The 27,031-nt window shown below is 34.3% G+C and overlaps 3 protein-coding genes across 7 annotated transcripts; 2 read left to right on the forward strand and 1 right to left on the reverse strand.

The window, feature by feature from the left end:
• Positions 1 to 22,679, reverse strand: kdelr2a (KDEL endoplasmic reticulum protein retention receptor 2a). 3 transcript variants are annotated; one of them, XM_073937351.1, is made up of 7 exons: positions 11,412 to 11,608; positions 11,178 to 11,279; positions 10,662 to 10,780; positions 6,897 to 6,997; positions 6,601 to 6,759; positions 3,316 to 3,568; positions 1 to 1,610 (listed from the first exon to the last, which is right to left on the reverse strand). In XM_073937351.1, the coding sequence occupies exons 4-7, from the start codon at positions 6,900 to 6,902 to the stop codon at positions 1,576 to 1,578; spliced, it is 453 nt and encodes a 150-aa protein (XP_073793452.1). In that variant the 5' UTR covers positions 6,903 to 6,997; positions 10,662 to 10,780; positions 11,178 to 11,279; positions 11,412 to 11,608; the 3' UTR covers positions 1 to 1,575.
• On the forward strand, positions 8,338 to 20,353 carry si:ch211-139g16.8. 2 transcript variants are annotated; one of them, XM_073944280.1, is made up of 8 exons: positions 8,338 to 9,882; positions 10,049 to 10,074; positions 13,206 to 13,358; positions 15,205 to 15,528; positions 17,708 to 17,805; positions 18,893 to 18,946; positions 19,431 to 19,538; positions 20,033 to 20,343. In XM_073944280.1, exons 3-8 carry the CDS (start codon positions 13,232 to 13,234, stop codon positions 20,090 to 20,092), a joined length of 771 nt encoding a protein of 256 aa, XP_073800381.1. In that variant the 5' UTR covers positions 8,338 to 9,882; positions 10,049 to 10,074; positions 13,206 to 13,231; the 3' UTR covers positions 20,093 to 20,343. The 2 variants fall into 2 exon arrangements, with proteins under 2 accessions (XP_073800381.1, XP_005163949.4); XM_005163892.6 differs by lacking the exons at positions 8,338 to 9,882; positions 10,049 to 10,074 and having other exon boundaries at positions 13,167 to 13,358; positions 20,033 to 20,353.
• A 48-nt stretch (positions 22,680 to 22,727) lies between the features above and the next one.
• rps2 (ribosomal protein S2) lies at positions 22,728 to 27,031 on the forward strand. Of its 2 annotated transcripts, XM_005163871.6 has the most exons (8): positions 22,728 to 22,757; positions 23,171 to 23,308; positions 23,487 to 23,576; positions 24,440 to 24,547; positions 24,632 to 24,805; positions 26,490 to 26,649; positions 26,737 to 26,828; positions 26,905 to 27,031. In XM_005163871.6, exons 2-8 carry the CDS (start codon positions 23,174 to 23,176, stop codon positions 26,986 to 26,988), a joined length of 843 nt encoding a protein of 280 aa, XP_005163928.1. In that variant the 5' UTR covers positions 22,728 to 22,757; positions 23,171 to 23,173; the 3' UTR covers positions 26,989 to 27,031.

Below are 27,031 nucleotides of genomic sequence, written 5' to 3' on the forward strand. Positions count from 1 at the left end.
TTTGTTTTATAGTTTATGTAAGAAAACTTGAATGTTTATTGTTGTCAACATAAACTAGACAACTGACTACACAAATGTAAAAAAAAAAAAAAACTCAAAATAGTGTCCCTTAAAATATTTATTGGGAGACATGTAAAAACTAGAAAAATAACTGTAAACCCTACAGGAATGACTCGAGAGGGGATAACATTGGGGATGCTGAAATTAAAAGAAAAATTGTAGTGCGTAAAAAAAAAAAAAAAAAAATTAAATGAAAACTACGCTACAAAACTCATGTTCACTTCAAAATGTGCTTTGACAGTTTCCACACCACTAGATTTAATGTTCTTATACCATATATAAATTACTGCATTTTAACAAGCTGATGTCTGCAGGTAATAACCGAATATTTAAACAACCTTACTATAATAATAATAATAGCATGTTATTAATAAAGGTGGGTCACACAAGGAGAAATGTGCTGGATTGTTCCTCTTATTTACAACTCTTATCACGGGGGCTTTGACACAAGTAGTTCTGTACAGAAACTGAAATAAAATAAGGCATTTATGTGATGACAAGGACTTTTTTTTTTTAAACAAAATGGTATGGAGCTAGATCAGTCTCAAAAATAATACATTTACGCAATAGGATTCATACATGCACAGCACAATTCACACATACAAAATCCAATTTGTAAATACAAATAAATACAACACACAATTTGTGAATTCACAAGTAAAACTCATAAATATTTTGGCCAAATAGATTTGTAAATTATGAATCATGTTTTGAATTGACTAATTGTATTTGTGTATTTATGAATCGTGTTTTGAATTTACAAATTGGATGTGTATTTTTGAATTATGTCGAATTGGATTTGTATATTTCTGAATTGTTTTTAATTTACGATATGGATTTGTTAAATTTTGAATCGTGTTTTAAATTAGCGAATTGGATTTGTGCATTTCTGAATCATGTCAAATTGGATTTGTGTATTTTTGAATCGTGTTTAGAACTAATAAATTGGATTTTGTAAATGTGAATTGTGCTGTGCATGTATCAATTCTTTTTTGTAAATAAATTATTTTTTAGACTAATCTGACTGCATAAAGTGGCAGCCAAACCTCTCATTGAAGCTAAGGGGAAAAGAAAAAAAAAAGTTAAAAGAAAGACTGAGATATAATTATTTGAAGTATTGAACATACGCACTTCATTTCCCCCCCGAACCACAAACTTTTTCGACACTCTGGGAACCGATCATGGAAAAATTTACAAATGGCGCATTTAACAGGAGTTAATGTGTACAATACACCGTTCAATATTTCATTACACCTTGCATATAGAAAAGATTTCTTCTTTTTTTTCTCATTTTGAAAGCAATAAAAAAAGATGTATTGCAAGATGCTTAAAGACAGAAGAAAAGTTTTCGAAAACGTCCTGGTTTCTGTATGGGGATAGTTGGTGTCCAGGCGGAGAGAAATAAATGTGGCATGTTGTTCTGCGTTCTTTGTCTTGGGCATCTTGCAGTGGCATCATTGGTTTCTGCCCCCTCTATAAGTCTGATTGAGACACAGCTCGCTGTTCTTTGGCACTTTAGGCTGGTAGACTCAGCTTCTTTCCTTTCAGCACTGTGGAACAGATATAGAGATGTTTAATAAAAAAAAAAAAATTAATTAAAAAAAAAAAAGTCAAATCTTTCAAACCGAAGCTTAACAAGTGTTTAAAATTAAAATAATGTATGTACTGATGGTATCCTAGTAAATAAAGCACACTGTTAAAAAAAAAAGACTACATTTACATTGCAATTAAAACAAAATCTTTTAAATCTTTAGTTTCAAATTCTAAATAGAAACGGGAAAATAAATCAATTAAATTCTTGGTTAATAACGTCATTTTTACTTTGTAAAATGTAGCATGATTTCAGCATCCATCATAGTTTTTACTATACATCATTTTAAATATAAAAATTTTAATTCATCTTGATTTTAGTTTTAAATTTTAGATGAGTTTTAGTAATTTCAGTTTAAAAGTTTGCAAAAAACGGCAACTTAAATGTTTAAGAGTATTTTTTTTTTTTAATGAACAGATTTGTGTGTGTTGAGCATCATTTAAGACAACGTTAGCACCTGTTAGCTTTAATTGTGTAAGACTGGATAATTTTGAGCTTTTGTCTGCTAATTTCATCTTCCAGGCTTAAAATAATTTTTAGGATAGGATCAAAATCAGTGACGTAGCGCTCATCTGCTCGTGGAGTGAGGACGCGTCGTTTTCTCAATATTATTCATAGCGGAGATTTCTTATCCTATGAGAAAACCCTGCTTCTTAATTATTCATGACAGCATGGGCTTTCCAAGCGCAAGGCAGACCTGCCAAGCTGTGAGACTTATCTGTTTACAGCTCATCCTAAGACAAATAAGTTTATTCAGTACCCCAGAAGAGGCAAAAGGTCTGTTTAAATATGTCTTTGGTTAGTTTAACATGTATATTGCGAAAATTTGCAAAATGTACATTTGAGGCAACAAACACATGTAAACTATGCAATATATGCATGTAATGCACATTTATGCATCGTGTCATATCACTTTGCTCTTACTGTTATTTTTCTAGAGTGAAACGGTGCCAATAACTTTATAAACTTCTGAGCAAACCAATAATTTTAAGAACGTCTTCATCGGTCACTTTGTGTAACATTGGACTGCTAGTTACCTCAAACTACCTCCCTGTATATTATAAAGGCACTGTCACTATCATATTTACAAGCTTTTTAGCACTATATACTGTTTTGCATCTGGTTTGCATTTCTTGCCACCTAGAGTCTGAAAGTAATGCAATTTAATTTGGGTTCTCTGTATGACCTTTACATGTGGATGAATTGACAATAAAGCTGACTTTGATAAACTCATCTTTTTAGACAGAGGTTTATTTTAATTCCTGCTTTTGTTGTCATACACATTAAATCCACAAAATACTATTCTAAATACATCTGTCGACACATTTTGGGTCAGATATAACTAGAATTTAGCCAACATTTCATAGAAAACAGACATTTTTTTGCATTCTAATGCACCTTTAACGATTTATTTTAGTGCAACACCCTAATTGTATGCCTCTTAAATCACTTTTAATAAATAACTAAGGAATTGAATAATAATCCATCTAAAAATAATAATTATAAAATGTATATACATTATTTAAGTCCAGATTTAACAGTTACATATGTATTATGAAAGTAAACGGAATCAGTTTTCATATCATCCTCATTTTCAGATTAAGATCACCCCTAAAGAAAATGTATTTCACAGCCTTTCTAAGATGCAAGTGTATTTTATGTACCTTTTGTGACGTAAAGGTAGAAGAAGTCACAATAGAGAATCGTCTGGACGACTCCAGCCACGATGGCAATCATGTCAAAGAAGCCCTCAAAGTAGAACCTCCAGATCCAGTTGAAGAGGTAGAGGGCGCGATAAACCCCCAGGCAGAACAGATAGTGGGTTGTGATGGTCTCGGCCTCGCCGGTCTTACTGATCATGAAGAGCTGAGGCAGGATGGCCACCGACTCCAGGTAGATGGAGAAAGTCCACAGAATCTGCCGTGAGAATCAGAAAATTATGCATTGACTTCAGGCCAAGGTGGTTCTTTTTTGTGTACTAATATTTTGTTTTTGTTACCGCATTATTGCGATATAAAGAAATAATCCAAAAAGGTGAATAACCTGCAACATTTTACATTAGCTAACACCACCATAAGCTTATTTTAATGTTATTGTTTTTCATATTTATTATTTGAATGTTTACCATTGGCAAATTTTGGACAAATCTATCATAAATCATTTAGCTTGGAATAATGTGCACAAAATAATGAATATTATTTCAATAAACCTTTCACTTAAACACCCCTTTTCACAGCAATATTTTTAGAAGGAAAAACATGAACAATAGGTGTATAGCTATCTTTTTTTATTATTTCATTTAATGCCTTATTTATAATGCTATAACGTATCATGAATCTTGAGGTTCAGATCGCATTGTTTTTTTTGTTTTTTTTTTTTTTAGTCATGGATCAGGAATTTTTTTGGATCAGCCAAAAAGGAAGACCACCAATTTTCTTTTCTTTCTATGTATTACAAAAACAGCACTGCAAGAAGATGTTCAGTACTGTGAAAAATTCACTGTTACTACTACTCCTGCTGACAATGCTAAATCTAAAAAAATAATTTGTACAACCCATATTTATTTTTAGTCTCATTTCCAATAAATGATTCTGTTATTCACTCATAAAACTTATAGATGGATCATTTTTGAAGAATTATTTTTGACGGCTGGTTGTTGCCATACATTGGGTACATAATGTCATTTCTGCATACAACTTTGATTTGAGTGTCAAGTTTAATTTTAATCTTTACCATAAACATCAGTGATTTTAATTAAAATGTAAACTGATATTAAAGTACTTCTGTTTTTGACTGTTTGTAATTTCATAACTAACTCAGACTAAAAACTGAATCGCTAAGTAATGACAGAAAACACTTAATACCTTAAGAAACCCACCACATCCTAAATAACCTTCCACAACTTCTTCCATCTTCATTATATTTTACAGGAAAGCCTAAATGCTTACATACATGTAAATTGAGTAATGCGAGAGGCGATCTCTTTTCAATCATTACATATCTAGGATTAATCAAGTAAAAAAATAAAAATCCGCAGGTCACGTGTGTTCCGAACTATGGGTTGTGATCCGTACAAATGACACCCTTAGTTATTTACAAATGTATACATGTCCATCAAAAATATTTTGTTGGTTTCAGCATCACACTGACTTACAAATAATAAAAATCATTTTATTTAGTTATACCATCTTTAATATTTCATATAATTTACGTTAAAATAAAATATCAAGATGGGTGAAATATTGCTCCATTATCATTTAATATGTGTGCATTTTTTGATTCATGCACACTAGCAAAATAAAACCATTTTAAATGACAATTACTAAATATTTTACAGCTGCACTGGGACAGACCGTTTTATGTCATTAAATGATTATTTATATGTGACTGACAACATATTTGCCATCTAAACTTCTTGCACACACACACACACACACACACCGTGTAACGGGTGTTTAAATGTTTACACGTTTTCTGCATACTAATTTAGCCTAATTATGTTAATGACAAGACTATATTTACATAGAAACATTATTACTGCTATTTGATCTGATGTAGCCTGATAACTGATGTGCAATAATTAACTGGGCCTGAAGTTTTTAACCATTTCTGTCACTTCAGCATGAATATAAAAGCGGTCACAAGCTTGCACAACATTAGCTGTCAAAACATGTTAAATTCAATATCTTAAATCCATGTGTCATTACTTGATTCTTTTTATGTGACTGATAAAATGTTTGCCATCTAAACTTTTGTTGCACTCACATTATGTAACGGGTATTTAAATGTTTCTGTAATGTCATGTCTGCTGCCGACAGACAAATTGCTTGTCGCTGGAATCTTGTCATGTTGCATGTTGTTAGGAGATGGTGTCAATCACATTTTGTGGATGTGTTAAATAAAACAAACAGTTCAAGTTAGAATTATTAAACCCCTTTGAATTATTTTTTTCTTTTTTAAATATTTCCCAAATGATGTTTAACAGAGCAAGGAAATATTCAAAGTATGTCTGATATTTTTCTGCTGGAGAAAGTCTTAATTGTTTTATTTTGGCTAGAATAAAAGCAGTTTTTTGTTTCTTAAACACCATTTGAAGGTCAAAATTATTAGTCCCTTTAAGCTATATATTTTTTCGATAGTCTACAGACCAAACCATCATTATGCAATAACTGGCCTAATTCCCCTAATCTGCAATGATAAAATAAATCAGTTATTAGAAATGTTATTAAAATTATTTTTAGTTATGTGTTGAAAAAAAATTTTCTCTCTCTGTTAAACAGAAAATGAGGGGGAAAAAATAAACAGGGTGGATAATAATTCAGAGGGGCTGATAATTCTGACTTCAACTGTACGTGTAACATTCTAATGTATGGGGGGGGAAGGCTCTGCTTAGCATGAATGTGTCTGTCCAAGAAAATCCTGATAATTTAATGACATTTAAAAAAAATTAAACAAAGGCTAAACTAGGGCTGCACAATATATCGTTTCTGCATGTATATCGTAATGTGTGCATCTGCAATAGTCACATTGCAAGACATGCAATGTTGAGTCTGGATTATAGTTGACCAGGAGCTACAGAACTGCATTTAACTACTGTTTCTTTCTTAAAATTCTCTTGTTTCTTGCCCAAATATCTACATTTTTAAGTAAAATATATATATATATTTTTACTTACCCCACTGGCAAATAACTGTACTTGTTTTAAAAAGCAAAGTAAAGTAAGTAAAGTAACAAAGTAAGAAAAGCATCTATTTGCATTATGAATATTCAATTTCTGTACCTGAATACACTTAAAATCATCAAATAATCTTATGAAACCGTATTCATGTCGCAATATTTATTGCAGATAGATAAAATATCACAATATCTGAGATTACCAATATTGTGCAGCCCTAGTCTAAACACATACTGATAGTCAAATCACCAAATGTCCAGAGTCTAATAATCACCTCCAGTGGAGAGAAGTCATGGTTGACCAAAAAGGCAAGACCTCCCACTGGAACCACCAGAAACTCTGCTCTGAAAGTGTCGTGGTTCCCATCATAGGTTGCCCTGAACTTTGCATAGATCAGGTAGACTGTGGCATAGGCACATCCAATGTAGATGACCTGATTAACAGAACAGACACAAAACATTGATTACACATAAAAGGTCAGCGTAAATACAAACTGCTTACTCACGTGTGGCAAATCATTGATTTACCAACCAAATATATGTTTGTGTGTGCAGGTAAATGTCGGTTTACCTTCATGCAAGTGTTATAAAGAGAAATAAAGGACGTCAGGAGATCCAGGTATCTTGTGGTAAACACCAAGGCGAAGAGTATCTGACTCTTCCCAGAGATACCTGAGGGCACAAAGTAATTGCCTTAAAGAGTTATAGTTCACCCAAAAGCTAAAATTGTCATTGTTTACTCAAGCTTTACTTGTTTCAAATATTTACAAAATTCTTTCTTCAGTTAAAAACACACAAATATAAAAATATATTGAAGAATGCTAGAGAAAATGCTGCAAAGTAATTGTTTTTCCTAAAATGGAAGTCAGTAGTTTTCGGTTTCCAACATTTCTCACAATATCTGCTTTAGTGAAAGTAACTCAAAATTTTGGAAACGGTTTATTTTGGGGTGAACTATCCCTTTAAACTCACAGTAAACTTAGCAAAAGAGTTGCATTTAGGTTCTCAGAGCAAGTTTGATGTCAGTGTATGAGGACGACCGACCTGCCACGTCAATCCAAGTAACGCAATGCACTTTGGATATGCATAAATAATTTGACATGGACGAATTTCACTTCCAACACAATAAAATGCACTTTTTTTCTCACAATGCAAATATTTTTTTAGATGCAACATGTCTTCTGCATACTAATTTAGCGTAATTAGTTACGTTGATGACGAGATTGTAGATAGATAGATAGATAGATAGATAGATAGATAGATAGATAGATAGATAGATAGATAGATAGATAGATAGATAGATGCACAAATACTGATGTTTGATCTGATCTGATGTAACTTACACTGATAATTGATCTGCAATTAGTAACTAGGCCTAAAGTTTTTAGCCATTTCTGTCACTTCAGCAAGAACATGAATACAGTCACACACTTGCACAACATTAGCAGTCAAAACACGATACATTTAATATCGTAAATCCATATTTAGTCTATTAGACTTCAAATTTGCGTTTCAATTGAACCAACTGACAAGACTTCATCAGCTTATAACTCTAGCTAACCCACTAGCTTACATGCTACACAAATTGTACTTCATTTATCGCTTCGTGTTTGCATAAAAAAGATAACATGGGCTTTCAGGACATCATATTTCAGGCTACAGTATTTTCTCTCTTTTTAAAACACACACTTTAAATCAGAGAAACGCGAGGAAATGTTATTTTTGTAGCTGTTGAGTTGCTCTGACCTGCGCAGGACCTGCTTTTCCATATCTTGAGCAGCAGGATGATGATGGCGGCAAGATGAGACAGATCCCCGGTCAGCCGAAAGATATTCATGGTGTTTTTTTCCCTCTCGGGCGGCTTTCAGTGGCGGTGAAGAGAGCTCGCGGTGAGTGTGAAATGTGTAAACCGGCTCAGTGCCGCTCTCCTCCAGATCATTCCTCCACGAAATATGGCGAACGAGGGGCGACGTGGCCGGTGGACGTGACGTGGCCAACTGCGAACCCGCAATGAATGCTGGGAGGAGTAGTTGTATGCGGACCATTGGGACCGACCAGGGACCGACGCGTCGAGTCTGGCCACTCCCGCTAAAATTTGACGAAAAATCCTAAAATGCTAGTTTTTGTTTTGTGTTTTGTACATTATTAAGTGTATATTTTTGCGGAGAAGTAACATGTTATGCATAAATATACACTTTAATTGTTATTTGAAAAAATATATGTATTGTTGTAAGCAGGGCTTTACATTAACACCCGCCAAATTAGTAGATTTCAGCTCTGGCGGGGACAGACACCTCCACCAGCCACTTTGGCTGGTTGGAAATCATTTTTAAATTGTAGTTTTATTAAAACTACTTGATTCGATTTGATTTGAGCAGGGTTTGACAATAAACATGGCCCAATATTCGAGCAAATGTGATATTAGAATCCAGAAGCAGTACAACTGACAAAAATAACTTCGCGCAAGCAAAAGAATACAGGTGAATACAGAATGAGAGCATGATCACTCGCGCCAACTGCTGATGTGATACGCGTGACTGTTAAAAAGCGCGCGCGCGCTCCCGTTTACTTGCGCAAAGCAACCGTGCCTAGAGGAAGCGCAACTGTGCGATAGGTTCCCTTAGAAATAGACTGGACAAAGCGATGATCGTGCACCCACAGTCCTGCTGCTTTCAAGAGCTCAAGATTTTAAAAAGTACACATATTCTTTTGTAAGCAGCAGCAGTCACTGTTTTCATTTGAATTATTTTTAGAAGAGATTATTAACAGGCCTAACATTAACCGTCATTCATTCATTCATTCATTCATTCATTCATTCATTTTCTTGTCGCTTAGTCCCTTTATTAATCCAGGGTTGCCACAGCGGAATAAACCGCCAACTTATCCAGCATGTTTTTACGCGGCGAATGCCCTTCCAGCCGCAACCCATCTCTGGGAAACATCAACACTTACTCATTCACACACACACACACTCATACACTACGGACAATTTAGCCAATTCACCTGTACCGCATGTCTTTGGACTGTGGGGGAAACCGGAGCACACGGAGGAAACCCACGCAAACGCAGGGAGAACATGCAAACTCCACACAGAAACGCCAACTGAGCCGAGGCTCAAACCAGCGACCTTCTTGCTGTGAGGCGATAGCACTACCTGCTGTGCTACTGCGTCACCCTAACATTAACCATGTGCACGGTATGTTTCACCTGCTTTCTTTTGCTTAGTTATTTTTGTTAATGTGGTTTCATTATCATTTTTTTACAACATTGCTTTAATATTAGATTACTCCACGTTTATGTGTAGTTAACTATAGTGATCTGGGACTTTTAGACAGGAAAGATTACTGTATATATTTTAGAGACATGACAATAAATATTTTTAAATGTAATGTTTTTTTTAAAGAAAAGTTTTGTTGAATTAAATAGTGCACCTATGAAGCTCTATGATAACCTCGATACACAAATGTATTATAAGCTGTAAATCAATAGACCAGATGCTCAGAAGTCTAAATTCCTCCAGAGAGAGAAGATACGACAACAGTGAAGGACTCACAGAGGTAAGGTAAGAATAATAACTGTAGTGTAAAAATTTTACAGAAATATAAAATCAAATAAATAAAAATAAAACAAGTTCTAGGCTTTTTTCACACTTATCTAATGACCTCAGTCTTATTTACACTCTCTAATAACACTCTCTTCACTCTCTTTTCTCTTTCTTCACAGGGATTTATGGCTGTATCACTAATAAGGTAAGTAATATTATGTTATATTTTTCAGTTTTTCTATTGTTAAGATCTAATATTATATTTTGGTTACTATTATAAACAATAATATAAAACTAATATACTAATAACAATATTATTTTAAAGGTTTATGAAAGTTAGTAATATAATATTAAAACTGTTTTATCATTCAACATATGTTTAAAATTTTCCTTCTTAAACCAATGAACTTCTTTCAATAAAGTTTCGAAAATTGCAAAGAATGAACACTCTAATGAAACAATGTACAAATTAAATAAAAATGAAAGTAAAACATTTACTTAAAAGATTTCAAAATGTCCCAAAAATAGAGCACAGGTGATGAACATTGAAAATGATTCCTTCGCAACACAACTAGATTTCAAATTTAGTTCCAGAAATCCAGGATGTTGAACTTGTGAGTGTGTTGTAAAATTTACACTCCTAACATGACGCTGAATAAGTTCTACTTTGAATCTTTTAGACAGGTGTATACGAAGAATCCACTTAACGGGAGGCTCGCCAGTCCAACTCCACAATTAGACACACACAGATGAAAGTTGAGACAATCCACAATCCAGGAAAAGAGTTCACACCTCAATCAAGTCGAATCCAGAGCAGATCACATTCAGCAACTGACGTCAATAGAACATCTCACCAGAAGAAGATGCACAAACAAACAAAACTAAACAAACAAACAAGCAAAAAACCTGGCCTTGAAAACACAAGGCCAAATGAACCATTAGCATTTTACAGTGGATGCATTATCTCAGCTTAACACATTTATAATTAAACAGCAACAATAAATAACCATGTATTCTTCTCTATGCTGAATTTCTGTCTTTTCTATTTCTTACTCTTATTTGGCATTAATTTTTACAAATGACATCATTTTACTTAGATTCTCTCACTTAAACTTTACACAATCACTTGTATAATACTGTGTAACACACAAACATTTCACAATAATTACTGCTGTTTTTGTTTTTATTTCACTCTCATATACATTGTTGTGATTTTTACTAGACCAAACAAAGGAATAATGAAACACATTTTTGTCACTAGTTTCAATCTTGTTATAATGAAAACAATTTAAAAAAACACGAACTCACCAAGGAAATCATTCAAAATCAAAGCAAAAAACCAGGAAAACTCCAGGTGGCACTCGTGCGCAGATTTCACTCTCAGATACAAATCTTGTTTTTCTCTCAATCCTTCAATGAAAATATATGATATAAATCATTTCAGCATCTTATTAATGGTAATATTTCACAGCTAACACGCATTTAAAACACTAAAAGAAATAAATCTAATAGTTTTCTACTGTTCATAATATAACAACTTACATCTCTGCATTCCCTTGCAAACACTGAATCACCATAGCAACGGTAAGCACAAGCTAACAGACAAGAGAGATTTGTTATTGTTTGTAAAGCTGATCTGCTGCTATAGCGGAAGCAAAGAGCTTAGAATATGGATTTTTCCCAGTAGGGCATCCGCTGTGTAAAACCTATGCTGGATAAGTTAACGGTTAATTCCAGTCAACCCTTGATGAATAAAGGGACTAAGGCGAGAGAAAATGGATGAATAAAAGATTAGCTTGTCATTTTTTATTTTCTCAAACACTCTCACATTCTCTCTCTCTCACACACACACACACAAACACACATATATGATCTTAGGTCAAGAAAGTAAGCTTTTTTTATACAGCAACTGTAAAATGACTAATTCAAATGACTCATTCTACCTCTTCCCAAAAGGGAATCCCAGCAGCAGGCAAGAGCATAAGATTATGTACATGCTTTCTAATCTAAAAATGTAAAAGGGGCCTGGCTGCAGACTTGGTGCAAATGCAATCTGAGCTGCATCCAATGCTTTTTAATGCGCTCTGCTTACCCCAGCCTTAACCCTACCCCTCACAATGATGTCACAAGGTGCAATCTCAGCTTGTATCATAAAGGCTGCATCCAGATTCTATTGAAAAAAAGGTCGATATAATTAAAGTTAATGGGGCAATAACAGCCACCAACATACCAGCAGAGTCTATTATTGAATTTTTGAAAAATTTCAAAGCATTTTCCCAAAATATGTGTTGGAATTACATATCCACATTACATACACTGATATTTCATATCAGTTTGCTGAAACACAGAGAAATTTGTGGCCAAATTAAGACTCAAACTCAAGCCAGAGTAGATGAAAACATCCCCAACAGCACAAAAGGGGTATGTATTATTATTTTGTTATTAGTTTGGTAATAACTGCAAATGTAGATTTTTTTTCTGTTGCAATTGTATGGAATTAATAATGCAATAACAAAATTTGAATATATTTGAACTCTAGATATTCTAATGCAATCTAACAGCAATTCGTAACTTTTTCATTTAGTGGCTAATTCGTATGATCTAATTCGTACAATTTAGTACGATTTGCTCATCACCCAATGATGGTTGTATATTTTCGTAAGACTGAACTTACAAATTAGCCACAAAACTGACAAAACGTAAATTACTTCTGATCAGGCTGATTTTGTTTTACTCTGGATGGGTTTTCATGAGAAAGAAATCTATAAAAATGTTATTATATTCCTTTATTCTCTTTTCGGCTTAGTCTCTTTATTAATCTGGGGTCACTACTGAGGAATGATCTGCTAACTTATCCATAATATGTTTTAATCAGCGGATGCCCTTCCAGCTGCAACCCAACACTGGGAAACATCCATACACACTCATTAACACTCTTACACTGCGGACAATTTTAGCTTACACAATTCACCTGTAGCTTACCGCATGTCTTTAGACTTGTGGGGGAAACTGGAGCAAACTGGAACATGCAAACTTCACATAAAAACGCCAACTGACCCAGCCGAAGCTCGAACCAGCGACCTTCTTGCTGTGAGGTGATCGTGCTACCCACTGCGCCATCGTGCAGCCACATGTTATTAAATATTATTATTTATTTACTTTTTACTTCTTTGCTAAAACAAATAATTTTCCTTACATTAACCATATATGGTAGAACATTAAGCCCATTACACCAGTGTTGCAGTAAATGATGACAAACACTTTCTCACAAGGAAGGAAGAAGTGAGGGGAGGGCCTGTCTTACTTCTCATTTTTGCATGTGGTTTGTCATTTCAGTTTCAGGCGAGATAACTGTGTTTCCGATGTCTAGCGAGATGAAAAACAATCAAAAACAGACATTAATGAAAGGAAGAGGAGTCACACATTCCTGTGGCATCACTTTCCCCTTTACCATCATCATCATCATCATATTCTTCACTTTCAACTCAGGTAAGCAGAGGTTCAGCTTTTAGGGAAATACCACACGTCTTTATCTTTACATTTATTTACTTATGGCAGATGCTTTATGCAAAGCGACTTGCAAATGAGGACAAGAAAAGCAAAACAAATTAACAAATGAGTGTTATGCTCGTCCTGATCGTATATCCCTCATAAGTATGTCTTTTTACCGCGTAAAAAGAGATCTATTTACAATCAATTATTGATTATGTTTAGAATAATTAAGCAGGTTGCTTTCTAAATAGCATAAAAACAAAATGCAACTTACACTGCTTACTGAGGCAGCAGAGCAAAAAATAAATAAAATACTTTAGTGACTAAAATCAAGTTAAAAAGAAATTATTTTAAAGAAGCCATTGAATGCACTGATTTTGTTGCTTCATTGTAAATATACACAGCAGATTTTAAAACACATTATCCAAAAAAAAGATGAAGTTATGCAGACAATATGGTAATAAATCCTAAAACAAGAAGACCCTTGCTTAAGAAGTCAGACAATACATTGTAGTGTGAGCATGACAGAAATCAGCTCATCATTTCAGGGTGTTTAAAGTGATGATCATAGCAGTCATTTTTTCGTTTATTCATTCATTTTCATTCAGCTTAGTCTCTATTTTAGAGGTCGCCACAGCGGAATGAACCGCCAACTGTTGCAGCGCATGTTTTTTGCAGCGGATACCCTTCCAGTCACAACCCAGTACTGGAAAACACCCATAGCCTCTCACACTCATACACTACGGCCAATTTAGCTTATTCAGTTCTCCTATAGCGCATGCCTTTGGACTGTGGGGGAAACCCGAAGCAACTGTAGAGGGAGACACAGGACGACTTCAATTGTCGCAACTCTTTCTCCTTTGCTCTGCTATATACTGTACGAGTTATTGTTGCTTGGCAACCACTCAATTATAAGTACTGATCACATAGTTCAATCACAAGTGCCGAGAAATATGTCCGAATTCATAGTATTTGAAAACAATGATAAATGGTGGATATACGTTCAAATCCCATTCATAACACTCTCGTTCATACTATATAGAGCACACTTTTCTGTTGGTCGTGAAGTAAATTCAAATTTATATGTAGTACCTACTCGAGTTGTACTTTTTTTAAGTAGTAGATTTTGGATGCATAGTGAGTTAATTAGGACGTAACTATATAACAGAGCCATAGAGAGAGAGAGAGAGAGAGAGAAAGAGTTGCGACAACTCCATTGACTCCAACAGAACGTTTTTCCAACAGCAATGGGAGCTCACTATTTCCTCTCACTATATTTCCCAAAAGTTAGCGCTTACAGCCATGTTACTGCTGAAGATGGCTGATTTTGCACTTTTGAAAGACACAACGTTTTTAAAATAAGATTGTGTATGTTTTTTTTTTTTGCAAAATGCGCATAAAATTGGTGGATGGAAACATAGCTACTGACAAGATATACAGGACAATCATAACTTTTGCCAATGATGTTTCCATTTGCAAATATATTTCGTTTAATAACCCAGCCCTAATTACAAATAATCCATATCTGTACAATGTAAACTAAAATTCTAGCTACCTTAAATATTTTTGCTGAATCAAATTAAATGACATCAATCAATTCATACTACTTACATTCATACTGTACTTTTCTAATAGTCGTGTAGTAATTCAATTCAAATAGAGTACCTAATCGAGCAGCAGGCAAAATCAGACGCAGCCTGAGACTTTATGTTTTACTTTGGTTTATTTTGGCAATAAGCCAAGTCAAGCCTTGGTTTACAGTGAATTTATAACAGTTATAAGTGTTTTGCCTGATCTTAAATGTTCGGTGTAAATGTTAACATTAAATTGTGAATGTCCACAGCGAACGAATGTAGGGTTGATGTCCAACAGTCAAAGAGCCTGATAAGAAAAACTGAGCAACAATCCGTCTCCATTCCCTGCTCCGTCAACACATCCTGCCTGAATCTCAACCCTCAAATCTCCTGGTTTGTGTTCAAGAAAGATTCACACTACCAAATCAATCTGATCATTCAGCCACAGAAGTTCACCCTGCATCAGGGGGATCTGACAATTCAGTCTCTGTCAAAAGCAGACTGCGGGGTTTATTATTGTGCTGCGGCTCTGTCGGGGCACACGAATGAAGGGGCGCAGGCCATCGGAAAGGGAACCACTCTCAAAGTCTCAGGTAAGAACTGTCCCAATGTTTCCTAACGTGTTTCAAACTCTGTGTTGCACGTCCAGCTTGGGGAATTTCTTTTAAAAGAACTGGAACTAAGTATAAGATTACACGAGATAATTGAAGGTGGGTTTCATGTGCATTTTGTCAGTAAAGCCAGATATTGTAAACCTCCATCATGTGCTTTCAGGTTGTCATGATACCAGCGATCGTACTCCATAAGATCGCTGGATTTCACTTACTATAACTTATGGACTACAAATTCGCCATTTCTGGACTACATTTTCATACATGCACTCCGGTCACACTCACACATGCTTCCTCATCTAGACTGATTACTCGCACCACCTGAGGAATTGTCAGAGACTGATTGCACACACTATTTAAGCAGCACACTCACTCACTCCCATTGCCGAGTCTTGTTATCTGTATAGAAACACTATGACGCGTTTTCCTAGTTTTCTTGTGTTTTCAACCTTGCCTTGTTAACCTTTTCGTCTTAGTCTGCCGCCTGCCTTCTGACCACTCGCCTGATACTTTGACAACGATTCTGGACTTCCCTTGTATATATGTTTGCACCTGTGCTGACCTTTGCTTGCCTGACTTTGAATAAACCTGCATGTGGATCCAAACTTCTGTTGTTAGTGTCACTCCCCGAGGTTACACAGATGTAGCAGCATTTACAGGATCATAGCTTACTGACAAGCTCGGCAAAATCAAGTTCAAAATCAAATCGATTTAATACTGAAATCGAGAGAATCATTTTGTGATAATGACAGGAGTCTGCATAGTTTCTCAGTGAACTGCGGGTAAATGCTGCTACATCTGAAAGCTCATGAGATGACCACTTATAATAACGTTTTTACTCCAAACACACTTCGGAACTTCAGTCGAGTCGAGTCGAGTGTCTGAAATAAATACTTCTGTAAGATGATTCCTTAGTCATGTTGTGTGTTTATTAGTCATGCTTAGAGATGTTTAGTAACGAAGTAGAACTACTTCACTACTGTACTCAAGTACTAAAAGGCTGTATCTGTACTCTACTGGAGTATTGTTTTTTTCTCCTACTTCCACTTTTACTTCAGTACATATTTTCCATGAATTTAAGACTCTTACTCCATAGATTTTTTATGTGCTGCATTGTTACTCGATACTAGGGGAGACAAAATTATTGATATCGGTTCAGTAATAGATCATAACCGGTTATTACGTACTGACGTCATCCCCTACGCGCCATACATCAAAAATCCATTTAATTCATTCTTAGTCCTGTCCTGTGTTTCCTATATGCTGAATCAATGAAGGCAGTTAAATCATCTGTTTATAATGCAAAGCTATGGGGATTTCCTGGATTTTTTCTTTATAGGTGTTTGTAGATTCAGTGTGAGAGCGCCCTTTGGCTTATCGGAGCAGATTTACTACTGATTATAGAACTGATCTTCGCTGACAATATGTGCAGGACAGTCGCAGCTTTGGTAGAATGGCTTTGCAAATTTATTTTGATTAAACATCCAGCCCTAATTACAATTAATCCATATCTGTATGTAAACTACAATTCTAGCTGCCTTAAATATTTTAGCTGAATCAAATTTTAGTCATCTCAACTTACATCAATCAAACTGACTAAAAATCTTAAGTCAAACTTTGTATAACTTTAAAAACAATTAGTTGAAACCTGATTAACTTATAATAAGTTAAAGCAACATAAAAATATTTGTTGTGTTGACTTTTTGTCATTACATTTGTTTACAGTGTAGTGAAAATTGAGTGAGCATACATTTTTATGTGTGTGTTATTTTAATCTGCTTTAAAGAAATAACTTTATGGCTGGTGATTTTATGTGAAATTAGTATTAGAGATGCATGGGCAAAGCTCTTTTTGGTTCACTGTGTTTTTTTCCTCCAGTTTATTTTCGCATTGTCTTCCTTACAGTTCAGTAATACACAACAAGTCCATAATATGTTTGTAGAAAGACTTGCTTTGAGTTTCTGGGCTTATTCATTTTTAAGTTTTTAAGTTTCTTTTAATAAAGGAAATGAGAACAGTTTTTGTTAAATACTTCATTTAAGTTTACAGTTTTAAACAAGTTACTACCATAATTCACATAAAGCTTCATGGGTCGTAGGAAAAGGGTATCAGCACATTATTTGAATATTCTTGTTCTTAAAATTCTGTGTTTTTTATCCAGAGCAAGGCTTTACCACTGGTCAAGTATTGCTGGTTGCACTGCTAGTCCTGTTATCGGTGTACAGTTTGCTCATCCTGGGAATCCTTATTTGCATAAAGGTACAGTTCAAGTTACAATACACACCTGTTCTTAACCCCCTTAACTTACACTCAACTTTCAGATTTAGATTCATTCATTTTCCTTTGCCTAAGTCCCTTATTTATCAGGGGTCGCCACAAAAGCAATGAATCGCCAATTATTCCGGAATATGTTTTACACAGCTGATGCCCTTCCAGCTGCAACCCAGTACTGGGAAACACCCATACACTCTTACATTCTCACACACACACACACACACACACACACACACTAAGGCCAATTTAGCTCTCACATTCTTACACACACACACACGCACACACACACACACACTCAAACACAACGGCCAATTAAGTTTATTTAATTCACCAATAACACATGTATTTGGACTGTGGGGGAAGCCGAAGCACCCGGAGGAAACTTTCGCAAACACAGGGAGACCATGCAAACTCTATATACAGAAACGAACCAACGACCTTCTTGCTGTTAGGCAATAGTGCTAACCGCTGAGCCACTGTGCCACCCTGAGTTAAAATTTGAAAATTATGTTTGATAAATGCTTATATAATTGTGTATTGAAAACATGTAGCGATTGTTAAGTTGCTAAGAGATTGGTCAAAAGTTTGTAAACATTAAGATTTGTTAATGTTTTTGAATGACGTCTCTTTGGCTTACCAAAGCTGAAATCTATGTTAATAAATATTAAAATGTAATTTTTTCCTATCATGGTTATTATATAGTCTTCAAGTGCCACACAATCCTTTAAAACTCATTCTAATATGTTGATTTGCCGCTCAAATATGAGCAACCATAATAGTGTCAATAAATCAATAATCATTGGTGTTGTTATTAACACTGATTCTTTTTGTTATCAATGTTGATAAACTTTTTTTCTACTTCATATTATTGTAAGAAATTGGGAAATGTACTTATTTCTGAATATTAAAATATCCGTTTTCACAAATATATGAAGCAGCACAGTTTTTGTGAAAAGCATTTTGAAAATATAATATTTCCAAACATTTGGTCAGTTTTGTAACACAGCTGCAGTCATGAAGTTTCACAGAAATGAAATTATTTTTTGTATAAATGTATTTTTTTTATCCACAGACTGGACAGTTCAAATCAGTCTTCAAAAGAAGATTGGGCAAAAATGAGAACAAGGTATTAATTTTGTTCTGTAAAATAAAAGTAAAATAATATATAAAAGAAACAAAAAATTATATATATATATATATATATATATATATATATATATATATATATATATATATATATATATATATATATATATATATATATATATATATATATTTTTTTTTTTTTTTTTTTTTTTTTTTTTTTTTTTAACTTTGGGGTTGATCTGATTTTATAATGCTTTTGAAAATCTAATGTTTGACAACCCTGCAAAAAAAAGAAACTAAAAATGCAGTATAATTATGAAATATTATTCAGAATTAACATAATGTTCTATGCATGTACATTTGAAAATGTAAATTATTATTATTCGCATTTTCGCATCATGACACGTGATCTTTCAAAAATCCACTATAACCATGATTTGCTGCTCAAGAAACATTTCCTACCATTTTCAATGTTAAAATCATCTGCACTGCTTAATATTAACAAGTGTTTGTCTTTTAAAAAGGATTTTTCTAAGCAAGTGCTTTTCAGTGGAGTGGTGCAAGAACTGTACAAGAGGAACTTACCAAAACATGGCAAAATACAGACGCACTACAAAGATCCCCAAGACAAGGTTTGCAGACTATTCCTTTAAACAACGCACGCAGATTTTAAGCAAATGCGCATAGGTTGTTTGTGCTGAGCATCCTATTGGAAAATATAATACATTTACAAAATATAATTCATACATCCACAACACATTGTCACAAAACACGTAAATTCGTAAATACACCAATCCAATTCATAAGTTCAAAACTGATTCAAAAATACACAAATCCAATTCGTAAGTTAAAAACACAATACCAAAATACACAAATCCAATTTGTAAGTTCAAAGCAAAAATGTCCATTATTTTTACCTGTGAATTTATAAATTGTGTTTTTGTATTTATTTGTATTTAAAAATTGGATTTTGTACATGTAATCTGTGCTGTGCATGTATAATTTTATTTCATAAATGTATTCTTTTGAGACTGATCTGCCTCCCTATCGGAGGAGTTTTGCTGACATGTTTGATCAATTCTTTTAAATGCTAATTGCTAACTTATATTTTCAATCTTCCCTAAAGCCGAAAGGTCATGAAAACGTACAGCCTAATGAAGATGTTTACCAAAATCTTGATGAGTAAAAGAAAACAAATGCCCTAATCAATCCTTCCTGTCCTGCTCATCTGAAAAACCTACATCTTCCTGAAAACCTGATGGAAGCTTCTGTTTTGGGAAAGTAAATTTAACCTCAACGTAGAAACTTCTGCCTTATTTAAAAATCTGTCAAGTTCACGTTTGTATTGCTATTTTTACTGCTGAAATATTATGTAATACATAATATGACTGTTGGCTTACCCAAAATTGCAACATGTCTGATGATGACCTTCCTGTCACAAGTGTTTAACAATTCATGTGTATATTGGACCCTTTTCACAAGACTGTGAAATGAGCATCATAAATCCTTGAGTGTATATACATACATACATATATACATATATATATATATATATATATATATATATATATATATATATATATATATATATATATATATATATATATATATACATACAGTTAAAGTCAGATCTAATAGCCCCCCTTTGATTTTTTTTTCTTTTTAAAATATTTCCCAAATGATGTTTAGCAGAGCAAGGACATTTTCACAGTGTGTCTGATATTTTTTTCTTCTGGAGAAAGTCTTATTTGTATTATGTCGGCTGGAATAAGAGAAGTTTTAATTTTTTAGGAACCATTTTAAGGTCAAAATGATTAGCCCCTTTAAGCTATTTTTTTCCAGACTGTCTTCAGAACAAACCATCATTATACAATAACTTGCCTAATTACCCTAACCTGCCTAGTTACCTAATTAACCTAGTTAAGCCTTTAAATGCCACTTTAAGCTGTATAAAAGTGTCTTATAAATATATAGTCAAATATTATTTATTGTGATCATGGTAAAGATAAAATAAATCAGTTATTAGAAATGAGTTAATAAAACTGTTATGCTTAGAAATGTGTTGAAAAAATCTGCTCAATGTTAAACAAAAATTGGGGGAAAAAAATAAACAGGGAGGCTAATAATTCAGAGGGGGGCTAATAATTCTGACTTGAACTGTATATATATAAATATATAAATAATATATATATATATATATATATATATATATATATATATATATATATATATATATATATATATATATATATATATATATATATTTGTTTTTTTCTTTCTTTTAATGTATGTATGTGTATTTACGTATGTATTATATCATCTTTGCATCAAAAAACTGCTTATGTGAGAGGTTTGTAATGCAGTGTTTATGGACAGGACAGTGAATTTGATGTTATTCTCTCTTTTGCTGCCGTTATTACTATCACACAAATTTTTTTTTTACATTTTTCAGAATACTGCATTTTCTCACAACACAAACAATTTACGAAAACACGCTGCATTTTCTTAAAACGCAAATAAATTATTAAAATGTGCTGCATTTTCTGACAGCGCAAACAATTTACGAAAACATGCTGCATTTTCTCACAACACTTTCAAATGACACAGAACACAACGGAAATGTTTCGAGTGGACCCTAAAACTGTGCCGTGACTTTTGCTCTGTGAAGTTGTTGGTGATATTTAAAAGGTGATTTTTTTTTTTTTGTTTATTTGTTTTAACATCCTGATTCTCTTTGCTTTTGTATTTTATTGGCCTAAATAACCATAACCTAAATTGCCGGGTCTATCATGTTTTACGGTCCCCTTGAAACATTTCTGTTTTGTTCTGTGCTATTTGAAAGTGTTGTGAGAAAATGCTGAGGGTTTTCATAATTTGTTTGCGTTGTGAGTGAATGTAGCGTGTTTTTTAAAAATTTGGATTTAACAGATGAAGATTTTTTTTCTCAATTTGCTGCCTTTTTTCTTTAATTGCAGCATGTTAGACTCTCTCAGCGACCGTAAAAAAAACAAATAGTCAAGGGCTTTTCAACATTCTTCAAGATATCTTCTTCTGTGTTCAATAGAAAAAAAAAACTAATGGTCAATGAAGAGATAATTTTTTTTTTTGTTGAACTATCATAACTTTTAAAAATAGGTTGACAAAATGTATTCATTGTTCTCAAAAGCTGTAATTCATGTAGATTTACTGTTGTTGTTTTTTGCATTGTTGTCAGCACTGTAAACCACACAATTATCTAATTAAATATTCAATGATTTGTTTTCTTAAATTATTGTAAAACTGTAAATGTTTGGTGTATCATGATCTGAAAACTACTGAAGTGATGATTTCTGAATCTCTGCACAAGAAAAATATTACATTTGAGAAAATGGCTACTAAAGACGTGTACACGAAAACAACAGATGCAAATATGTATGAATTAAACGCGTATTTTGTTTGTTTTCTTCCCACTAAATTGAAAAAAGAAGAGTTATATAGGGGGAATACAGGCCAAAATCACAAAATTAAGCAAGGATAACATGTGTTTTCATTTCCAAAACACCACACATTTGCTCCCTGAACAACTCAACATACAGTACATTGACTCGAATTATTATTATTATTTTTTTATCTAATTAGCATCATAACTGACACAAAACAACAGACAACATACTTTTTATCTTCCAAAAAATCCTTACTTAGTTTATATTGTCTTTGGTCCAAAACTGACAGACTTGTCCATTGCCGCTAGAGGTCGTCACCATCATCATCATCATCATCATAGCGGCTGTCATGAAATCTCGCGAGGATTGGCGTAGTATAAATCCTGCGCGAACTCTCGTGCGGCCTTCTTCTTCCTGAATACACATCACGTAAGTCAACATGGGTTTCTCGCTCTGATTATCTGCATCTGCTGCTATCCCTGCAATCGCAAAATAAAAACATCAAAATGTGTTCAGGACATGTGTGCGCGTGGATTTTTAACCACATGATGAAGAAATTAATTATATGATTTTAGTGTAAATGTTTTATTTTTATCGTAACTAGACTAGACGAGCGCAAAAATGGCGGCACGGGTGATCAGTCGTATAAATAGATGATATTGTTAACATGTTTAAAATAAGTAATGCGTACGGCTTTATTTTATCAGCTATAGTGTAAGTTACATGATAGTTAATGTAACGATAGTAACGCAACAAGCGCATGTTAATCGGCATGTGTCATAACTATAACGATATTCATAACGTGTTAATTAACGGAAAATGTTTACATTTCTATTCCAAAGCAAATGGCGGACGACGCCGGTGGTAGAGGAGGTTTTCGCGGAGGTTTCGGCACTGGCGGCCGGGGTCGCGGTCGTGGCCGCGGCAGGGGCCGTGGAAGAGGCCGCGGTGCCCGGGGAGGAAAATCCGAAGATAAGGAGGTAAAGCATTATTTTATTATATACTTTAATGCATGCGAATTAATGCTTTAAGATTCACATTTATAGACACGCAACACAAATTGTAATAAATGTCTTCTAGAAACCGTAAAATCCTATAAAGTGTAGCTTATCATCAGTTTTTATGTGTTAAATTATATTTGTCTTATCATGTATATAGTGGGTGCCTGTGACCAAACTTGGTCGTCTGGTGAAGGACATGAAGATCAAGTCCCTGGAGGAGATCTATCTGTATTCTCTGCCAATCAAGGTATTGAAGTTGACATGAAAACTGGCCATTATATATGTATAATATGGTGTATATATTACAGTGTTTTCTATTTACCTACTATAATCATTACTAGCTTTACTTTGTATTGAATAATGTTATTAGGTTGTTTCCAGACTGACATGCATCCATAATTAAAAATAAATGCATAGAATATTTTGGGTACTATTTTCAGTGCCTAAAATGAACATTTTGCCACATTGACCAATAGTTTAATTCTTATAAAAGCTTTTTTTCATTGTAGATAATGTAAACAATCAGATCTGATGCAATATCCAAGCCAAATTGTCAAACCCTGGTAACATTTAAGCATCATTGGAATAAAGTTTTCTGTGCATTGTCAAGTAACACTTTAAATGACACCAACTATTGTTTTAATTCTTATTTGTTAGCTGGTGAGTTACTTTAGGCTTGTTTTGACTAGTTTATTGTAATACTATAGCATCAAAATATAAAGTTTTCCCAATTTTTAAAGTTGGGCAAGTTATTTTCCAACAAATGTGAACATGATTGAACTCCAAATATGCTAAATGTAATTAACCAAGGCATAGAATTGAATTATTAAAAAGTCAGACTTGTTTCTCAAACCAAAGGTTTACAAGGGGAAAAAAATTATTTTTAAAATGCAATAAAGCTAAAAGTTTAGTTTATGTATTAAAAAAAATAAACAAATTCTCCAAAAATTAGTTGTTTTTGCCACGATAATAGGTATTGTTGCTGCCATGACATTAAATAAAAATGTTTTTTAAACTTGTTCACACTTTTGACCTGATGCATGTCTCAGTATGAAAAGATTTGTAGACGCAGCTTACACACTCTTACTTTAATAATGCCTGTTTCTCCAGGAGTCTGAGATCATTGACTTCTTCTTGGGATCGGCGCTGAAGGATGAAGTCCTGAAGATCATGCCTGTCCAGAAACAGACCAGGGCCGGTCAGCGCACCAGGTTTAAGGTGACTTGACCTCGTCCTTACTGACACGCAGCAGCCCGATTGCATGCACATTAATTTAATCATTGATGCATCTCCATCTTCCAGGCCTTTGTTGCTATCGGTGACTACAATGGCCATGTTGGTCTGGGGGTGAAGTGCTCTAAAGAAGTGGCCACCGCTATCCGAGGAGCCATCATCCTGGCCAAGCTGTCCATCATTCCCGTCAGAAGAGGATACTGGGGTAACAAGATCGGAAAGCCACACACCGTGCCATGCAAGGTCAGTCTGCAGAGACTATTTGCTGCACATTATGACGAGTTCTGCACTTAATCTTAAAGAAAATCTTCCCTCATTTTATTTTTATGCATAGTTTATTTGATTGAATATTTATCAATGAAGTGTTTCTGCCATGAAAATAGCTTCTGTTGCTGATATGGCATTAAATAGGAATACATCTTTATTTTAAAGGATTACTATGATTCTGGAAGAAGTCAAATCGCCCCATTTGTTAATCTGTTTATTGCTCCAGTCAAAAAGAAATGAAATTGATTGACATCCAAAAAAAATTCTCTTTATATTTAGATGTAGAGCTGCACGATTCTTGCTAAAATAGGAATTATGATTTTCTTTTAGCTTAAGATGTCGATTTTCTCAGGATTTTGTAGATATATTGTTTGCTGTTAAAGAAAAAAGACCATATCAAATGCTTGTCTTAATCATTACTGTAAAATGTGATATGATCATTTAAATGTTTGAACTTTTAGTTTCACTTTCATTGCCGAGTGCATTTATAGCTACCGTCACTTTCAGGAAGTAAAAAAAAATGCATGCAAATCATACTTCCCACGCGCCTCCCTAACAATCGCTTTGTGCAACAAACTGAACTTTATTCAGACTTCATTACCTGTTCACTAAAGTAGACGTCATTAGTGGGAATTCGCGTGTCTTCTCTATTGTAAACAGTGCATCAGCTTGTGTGGGATTTCGCAGCCAAGAAATAAGTCATTACATTAAGAGAAACAGAAACTATATTTTGGGGTGAATTATACCTTATAAATACAGTATGTGACACTTTTAACATCATTTGTCCATTTGCTAAGCAACAAAAATAAAATGTGAATATTTGTGACAGCCTTTATATAATTGGCTGAATCATAAAAAAGCTGAATTAAGATCGTGTGTAGGGTCACATCGAGATTGATCTTTTTTTTAGATTAATCATGCAGCCCTTGTTGGACATATTGGTTTAATCTTCCAAATTGTAGCTACAAATGGCTTTACATGATCTCAGATGAGGAAAAAACATCCCTCTCAGCCTAATTATTGCTGGTTTATGCCCTTAATAGTCAAAGGGAAATTTTAGGTGGATTCTAGGTATGCATTTTATATATTTATAAAGGTGAGTCTAGGTTTAGGCGAGTTATTACATTTGTACTGAAAATCCACCTGGCAAACGTGTTTGTATAAGCAGCAGTCAACATTTTAGATGGATTTAAAAAGACAAGAATGGATGTTCAGTAGTTTAAGGACCAATTTAATAAAAGGTTTATATCCACTTCAAACATTGACTAATGTATATCCAGACCAGCTTTTCTAGTTAAATTATCAATTTCTTTAACTCTTTTCAGCATTAACTATCCCCCTCACACAAGTGCATGACTTTTCAGTACATACTTAAAAAATAGCCTAAACCTCAACTATTCTTGATAAGCCAAACTCAGTGCATCACCTAGAATTTAAGTGTCAACTCTAAAAGTAGCATGACCATTATTAGGGGGTCATGAAATCAACCAATAGTTTGGCGAAGTAAGATCTTTGTGAGACATTTTAAAGCTGCAATTTGGAAGAACCACCAGAGCAATCTGTGTGTGTTCAACCTTAATTACTCTACAAATCTTGGATGATGAGGGTGAGTCCTACTCTGAAAGCGAGCTTCTTTAATGGCTGAAATGTGTTTGTTCAGGTGACCGGTCGCTGTGGTTCAGTCCTGGTGCGTCTCATTCCTGCTCCCCGTGGTACTGGTATCGTGTCTGCTCCTGTGCCCAAGAAGCTGCTGATGATGGCTGGTATTGACGACTGCTACACCTCTGCCAGGGGCTGCACCGCTACTCTGGGCAACTTTGGTAAGAGATTGAGTTTGAATGCCAGCATTTCAGGATGCAGTAATCAATGAATGAGTCTGTTAGTAACTGACGCATTGTCATCTGTAGCCAAGGCCACCTTTGACGCGATCTCAAAGACCTACAGCTACCTGACCCCTGATCTCTGGAAGGAAACAGTGTTCACCAAGTCTCCTTACCAGGTAATGCTTGTTTATATGTTTGTTTCTGCTAACTTGTCTTGTTGTTCTTGAAGCTGACGTGTGTTTTGTCTTTCAGGAATTCACTGATCATCTGGCCAAGACTCACACCAGGGTCTCCGTTCAGAGGACTCAGGGAGCTCTTCCTCAGGGAACCTCCTAAATTTTGTACAACGGATTGAAATAAAAGTCCAGAAGTAAAACCA

This window comes from Danio rerio, chromosome 3 (genome assembly GCF_049306965.1).
Source record: "Danio rerio strain Tuebingen ecotype United States chromosome 3, GRCz12tu, whole genome shotgun sequence".
Taxonomy (NCBI): domain Eukaryota; kingdom Metazoa; phylum Chordata; class Actinopteri; order Cypriniformes; family Danionidae; genus Danio; species Danio rerio.

Bases quoted from the DNA above. Each gene is read 5' to 3' on its own strand.
- rps2 (XM_005163871.6), top strand. From the start codon at position 23,174: ATGGCGGACGACGCCGGTGGTAGAGGAGGTTTTCGCGGAGGTTTCGGC. The intron at 26,650-26,736 runs GTAAGAGATTGA...TGTCATCTGTAG, and splicing joins CGCTACTCTGGGCAACTTTG to CCAAGGCCACCTTTGACGCG. The intron at 26,829-26,904 runs GTAATGCTTGTT...TTTGTCTTTCAG, and splicing joins TCACCAAGTCTCCTTACCAG to GAATTCACTGATCATCTGGC.
- kdelr2a (XM_073937353.1), bottom strand. The intron at 3,569-6,600 runs GTGATTATTAGA...TTCTCACGGCAG, and splicing joins ATGACTTCTCTCCACTGGAG to ATTCTGTGGACTTTCTCCAT. The intron at 1,611-3,315 runs GTACATAAAATA...TCTGTTCCACAG, and splicing joins CTACCTTTACGTCACAAAAG to TGCTGAAAGGAAAGAAGCTG.
- si:ch211-139g16.8 (XM_005163892.6), top strand. From the start codon at position 13,187: ATGTGGTTTGTCATTTCAGTTTCAGGCGAGATAACTGTGTTTCCGATG. The intron at 13,359-15,204 runs GTAAGCAGAGGT...GAATGTCCACAG, and splicing joins ATTCTTCACTTTCAACTCAG to CGAACGAATGTAGGGTTGAT. The intron at 15,529-17,707 runs GTAAGAACTGTC...TTTTTTATCCAG, and splicing joins AACCACTCTCAAAGTCTCAG to AGCAAGGCTTTACCACTGGT.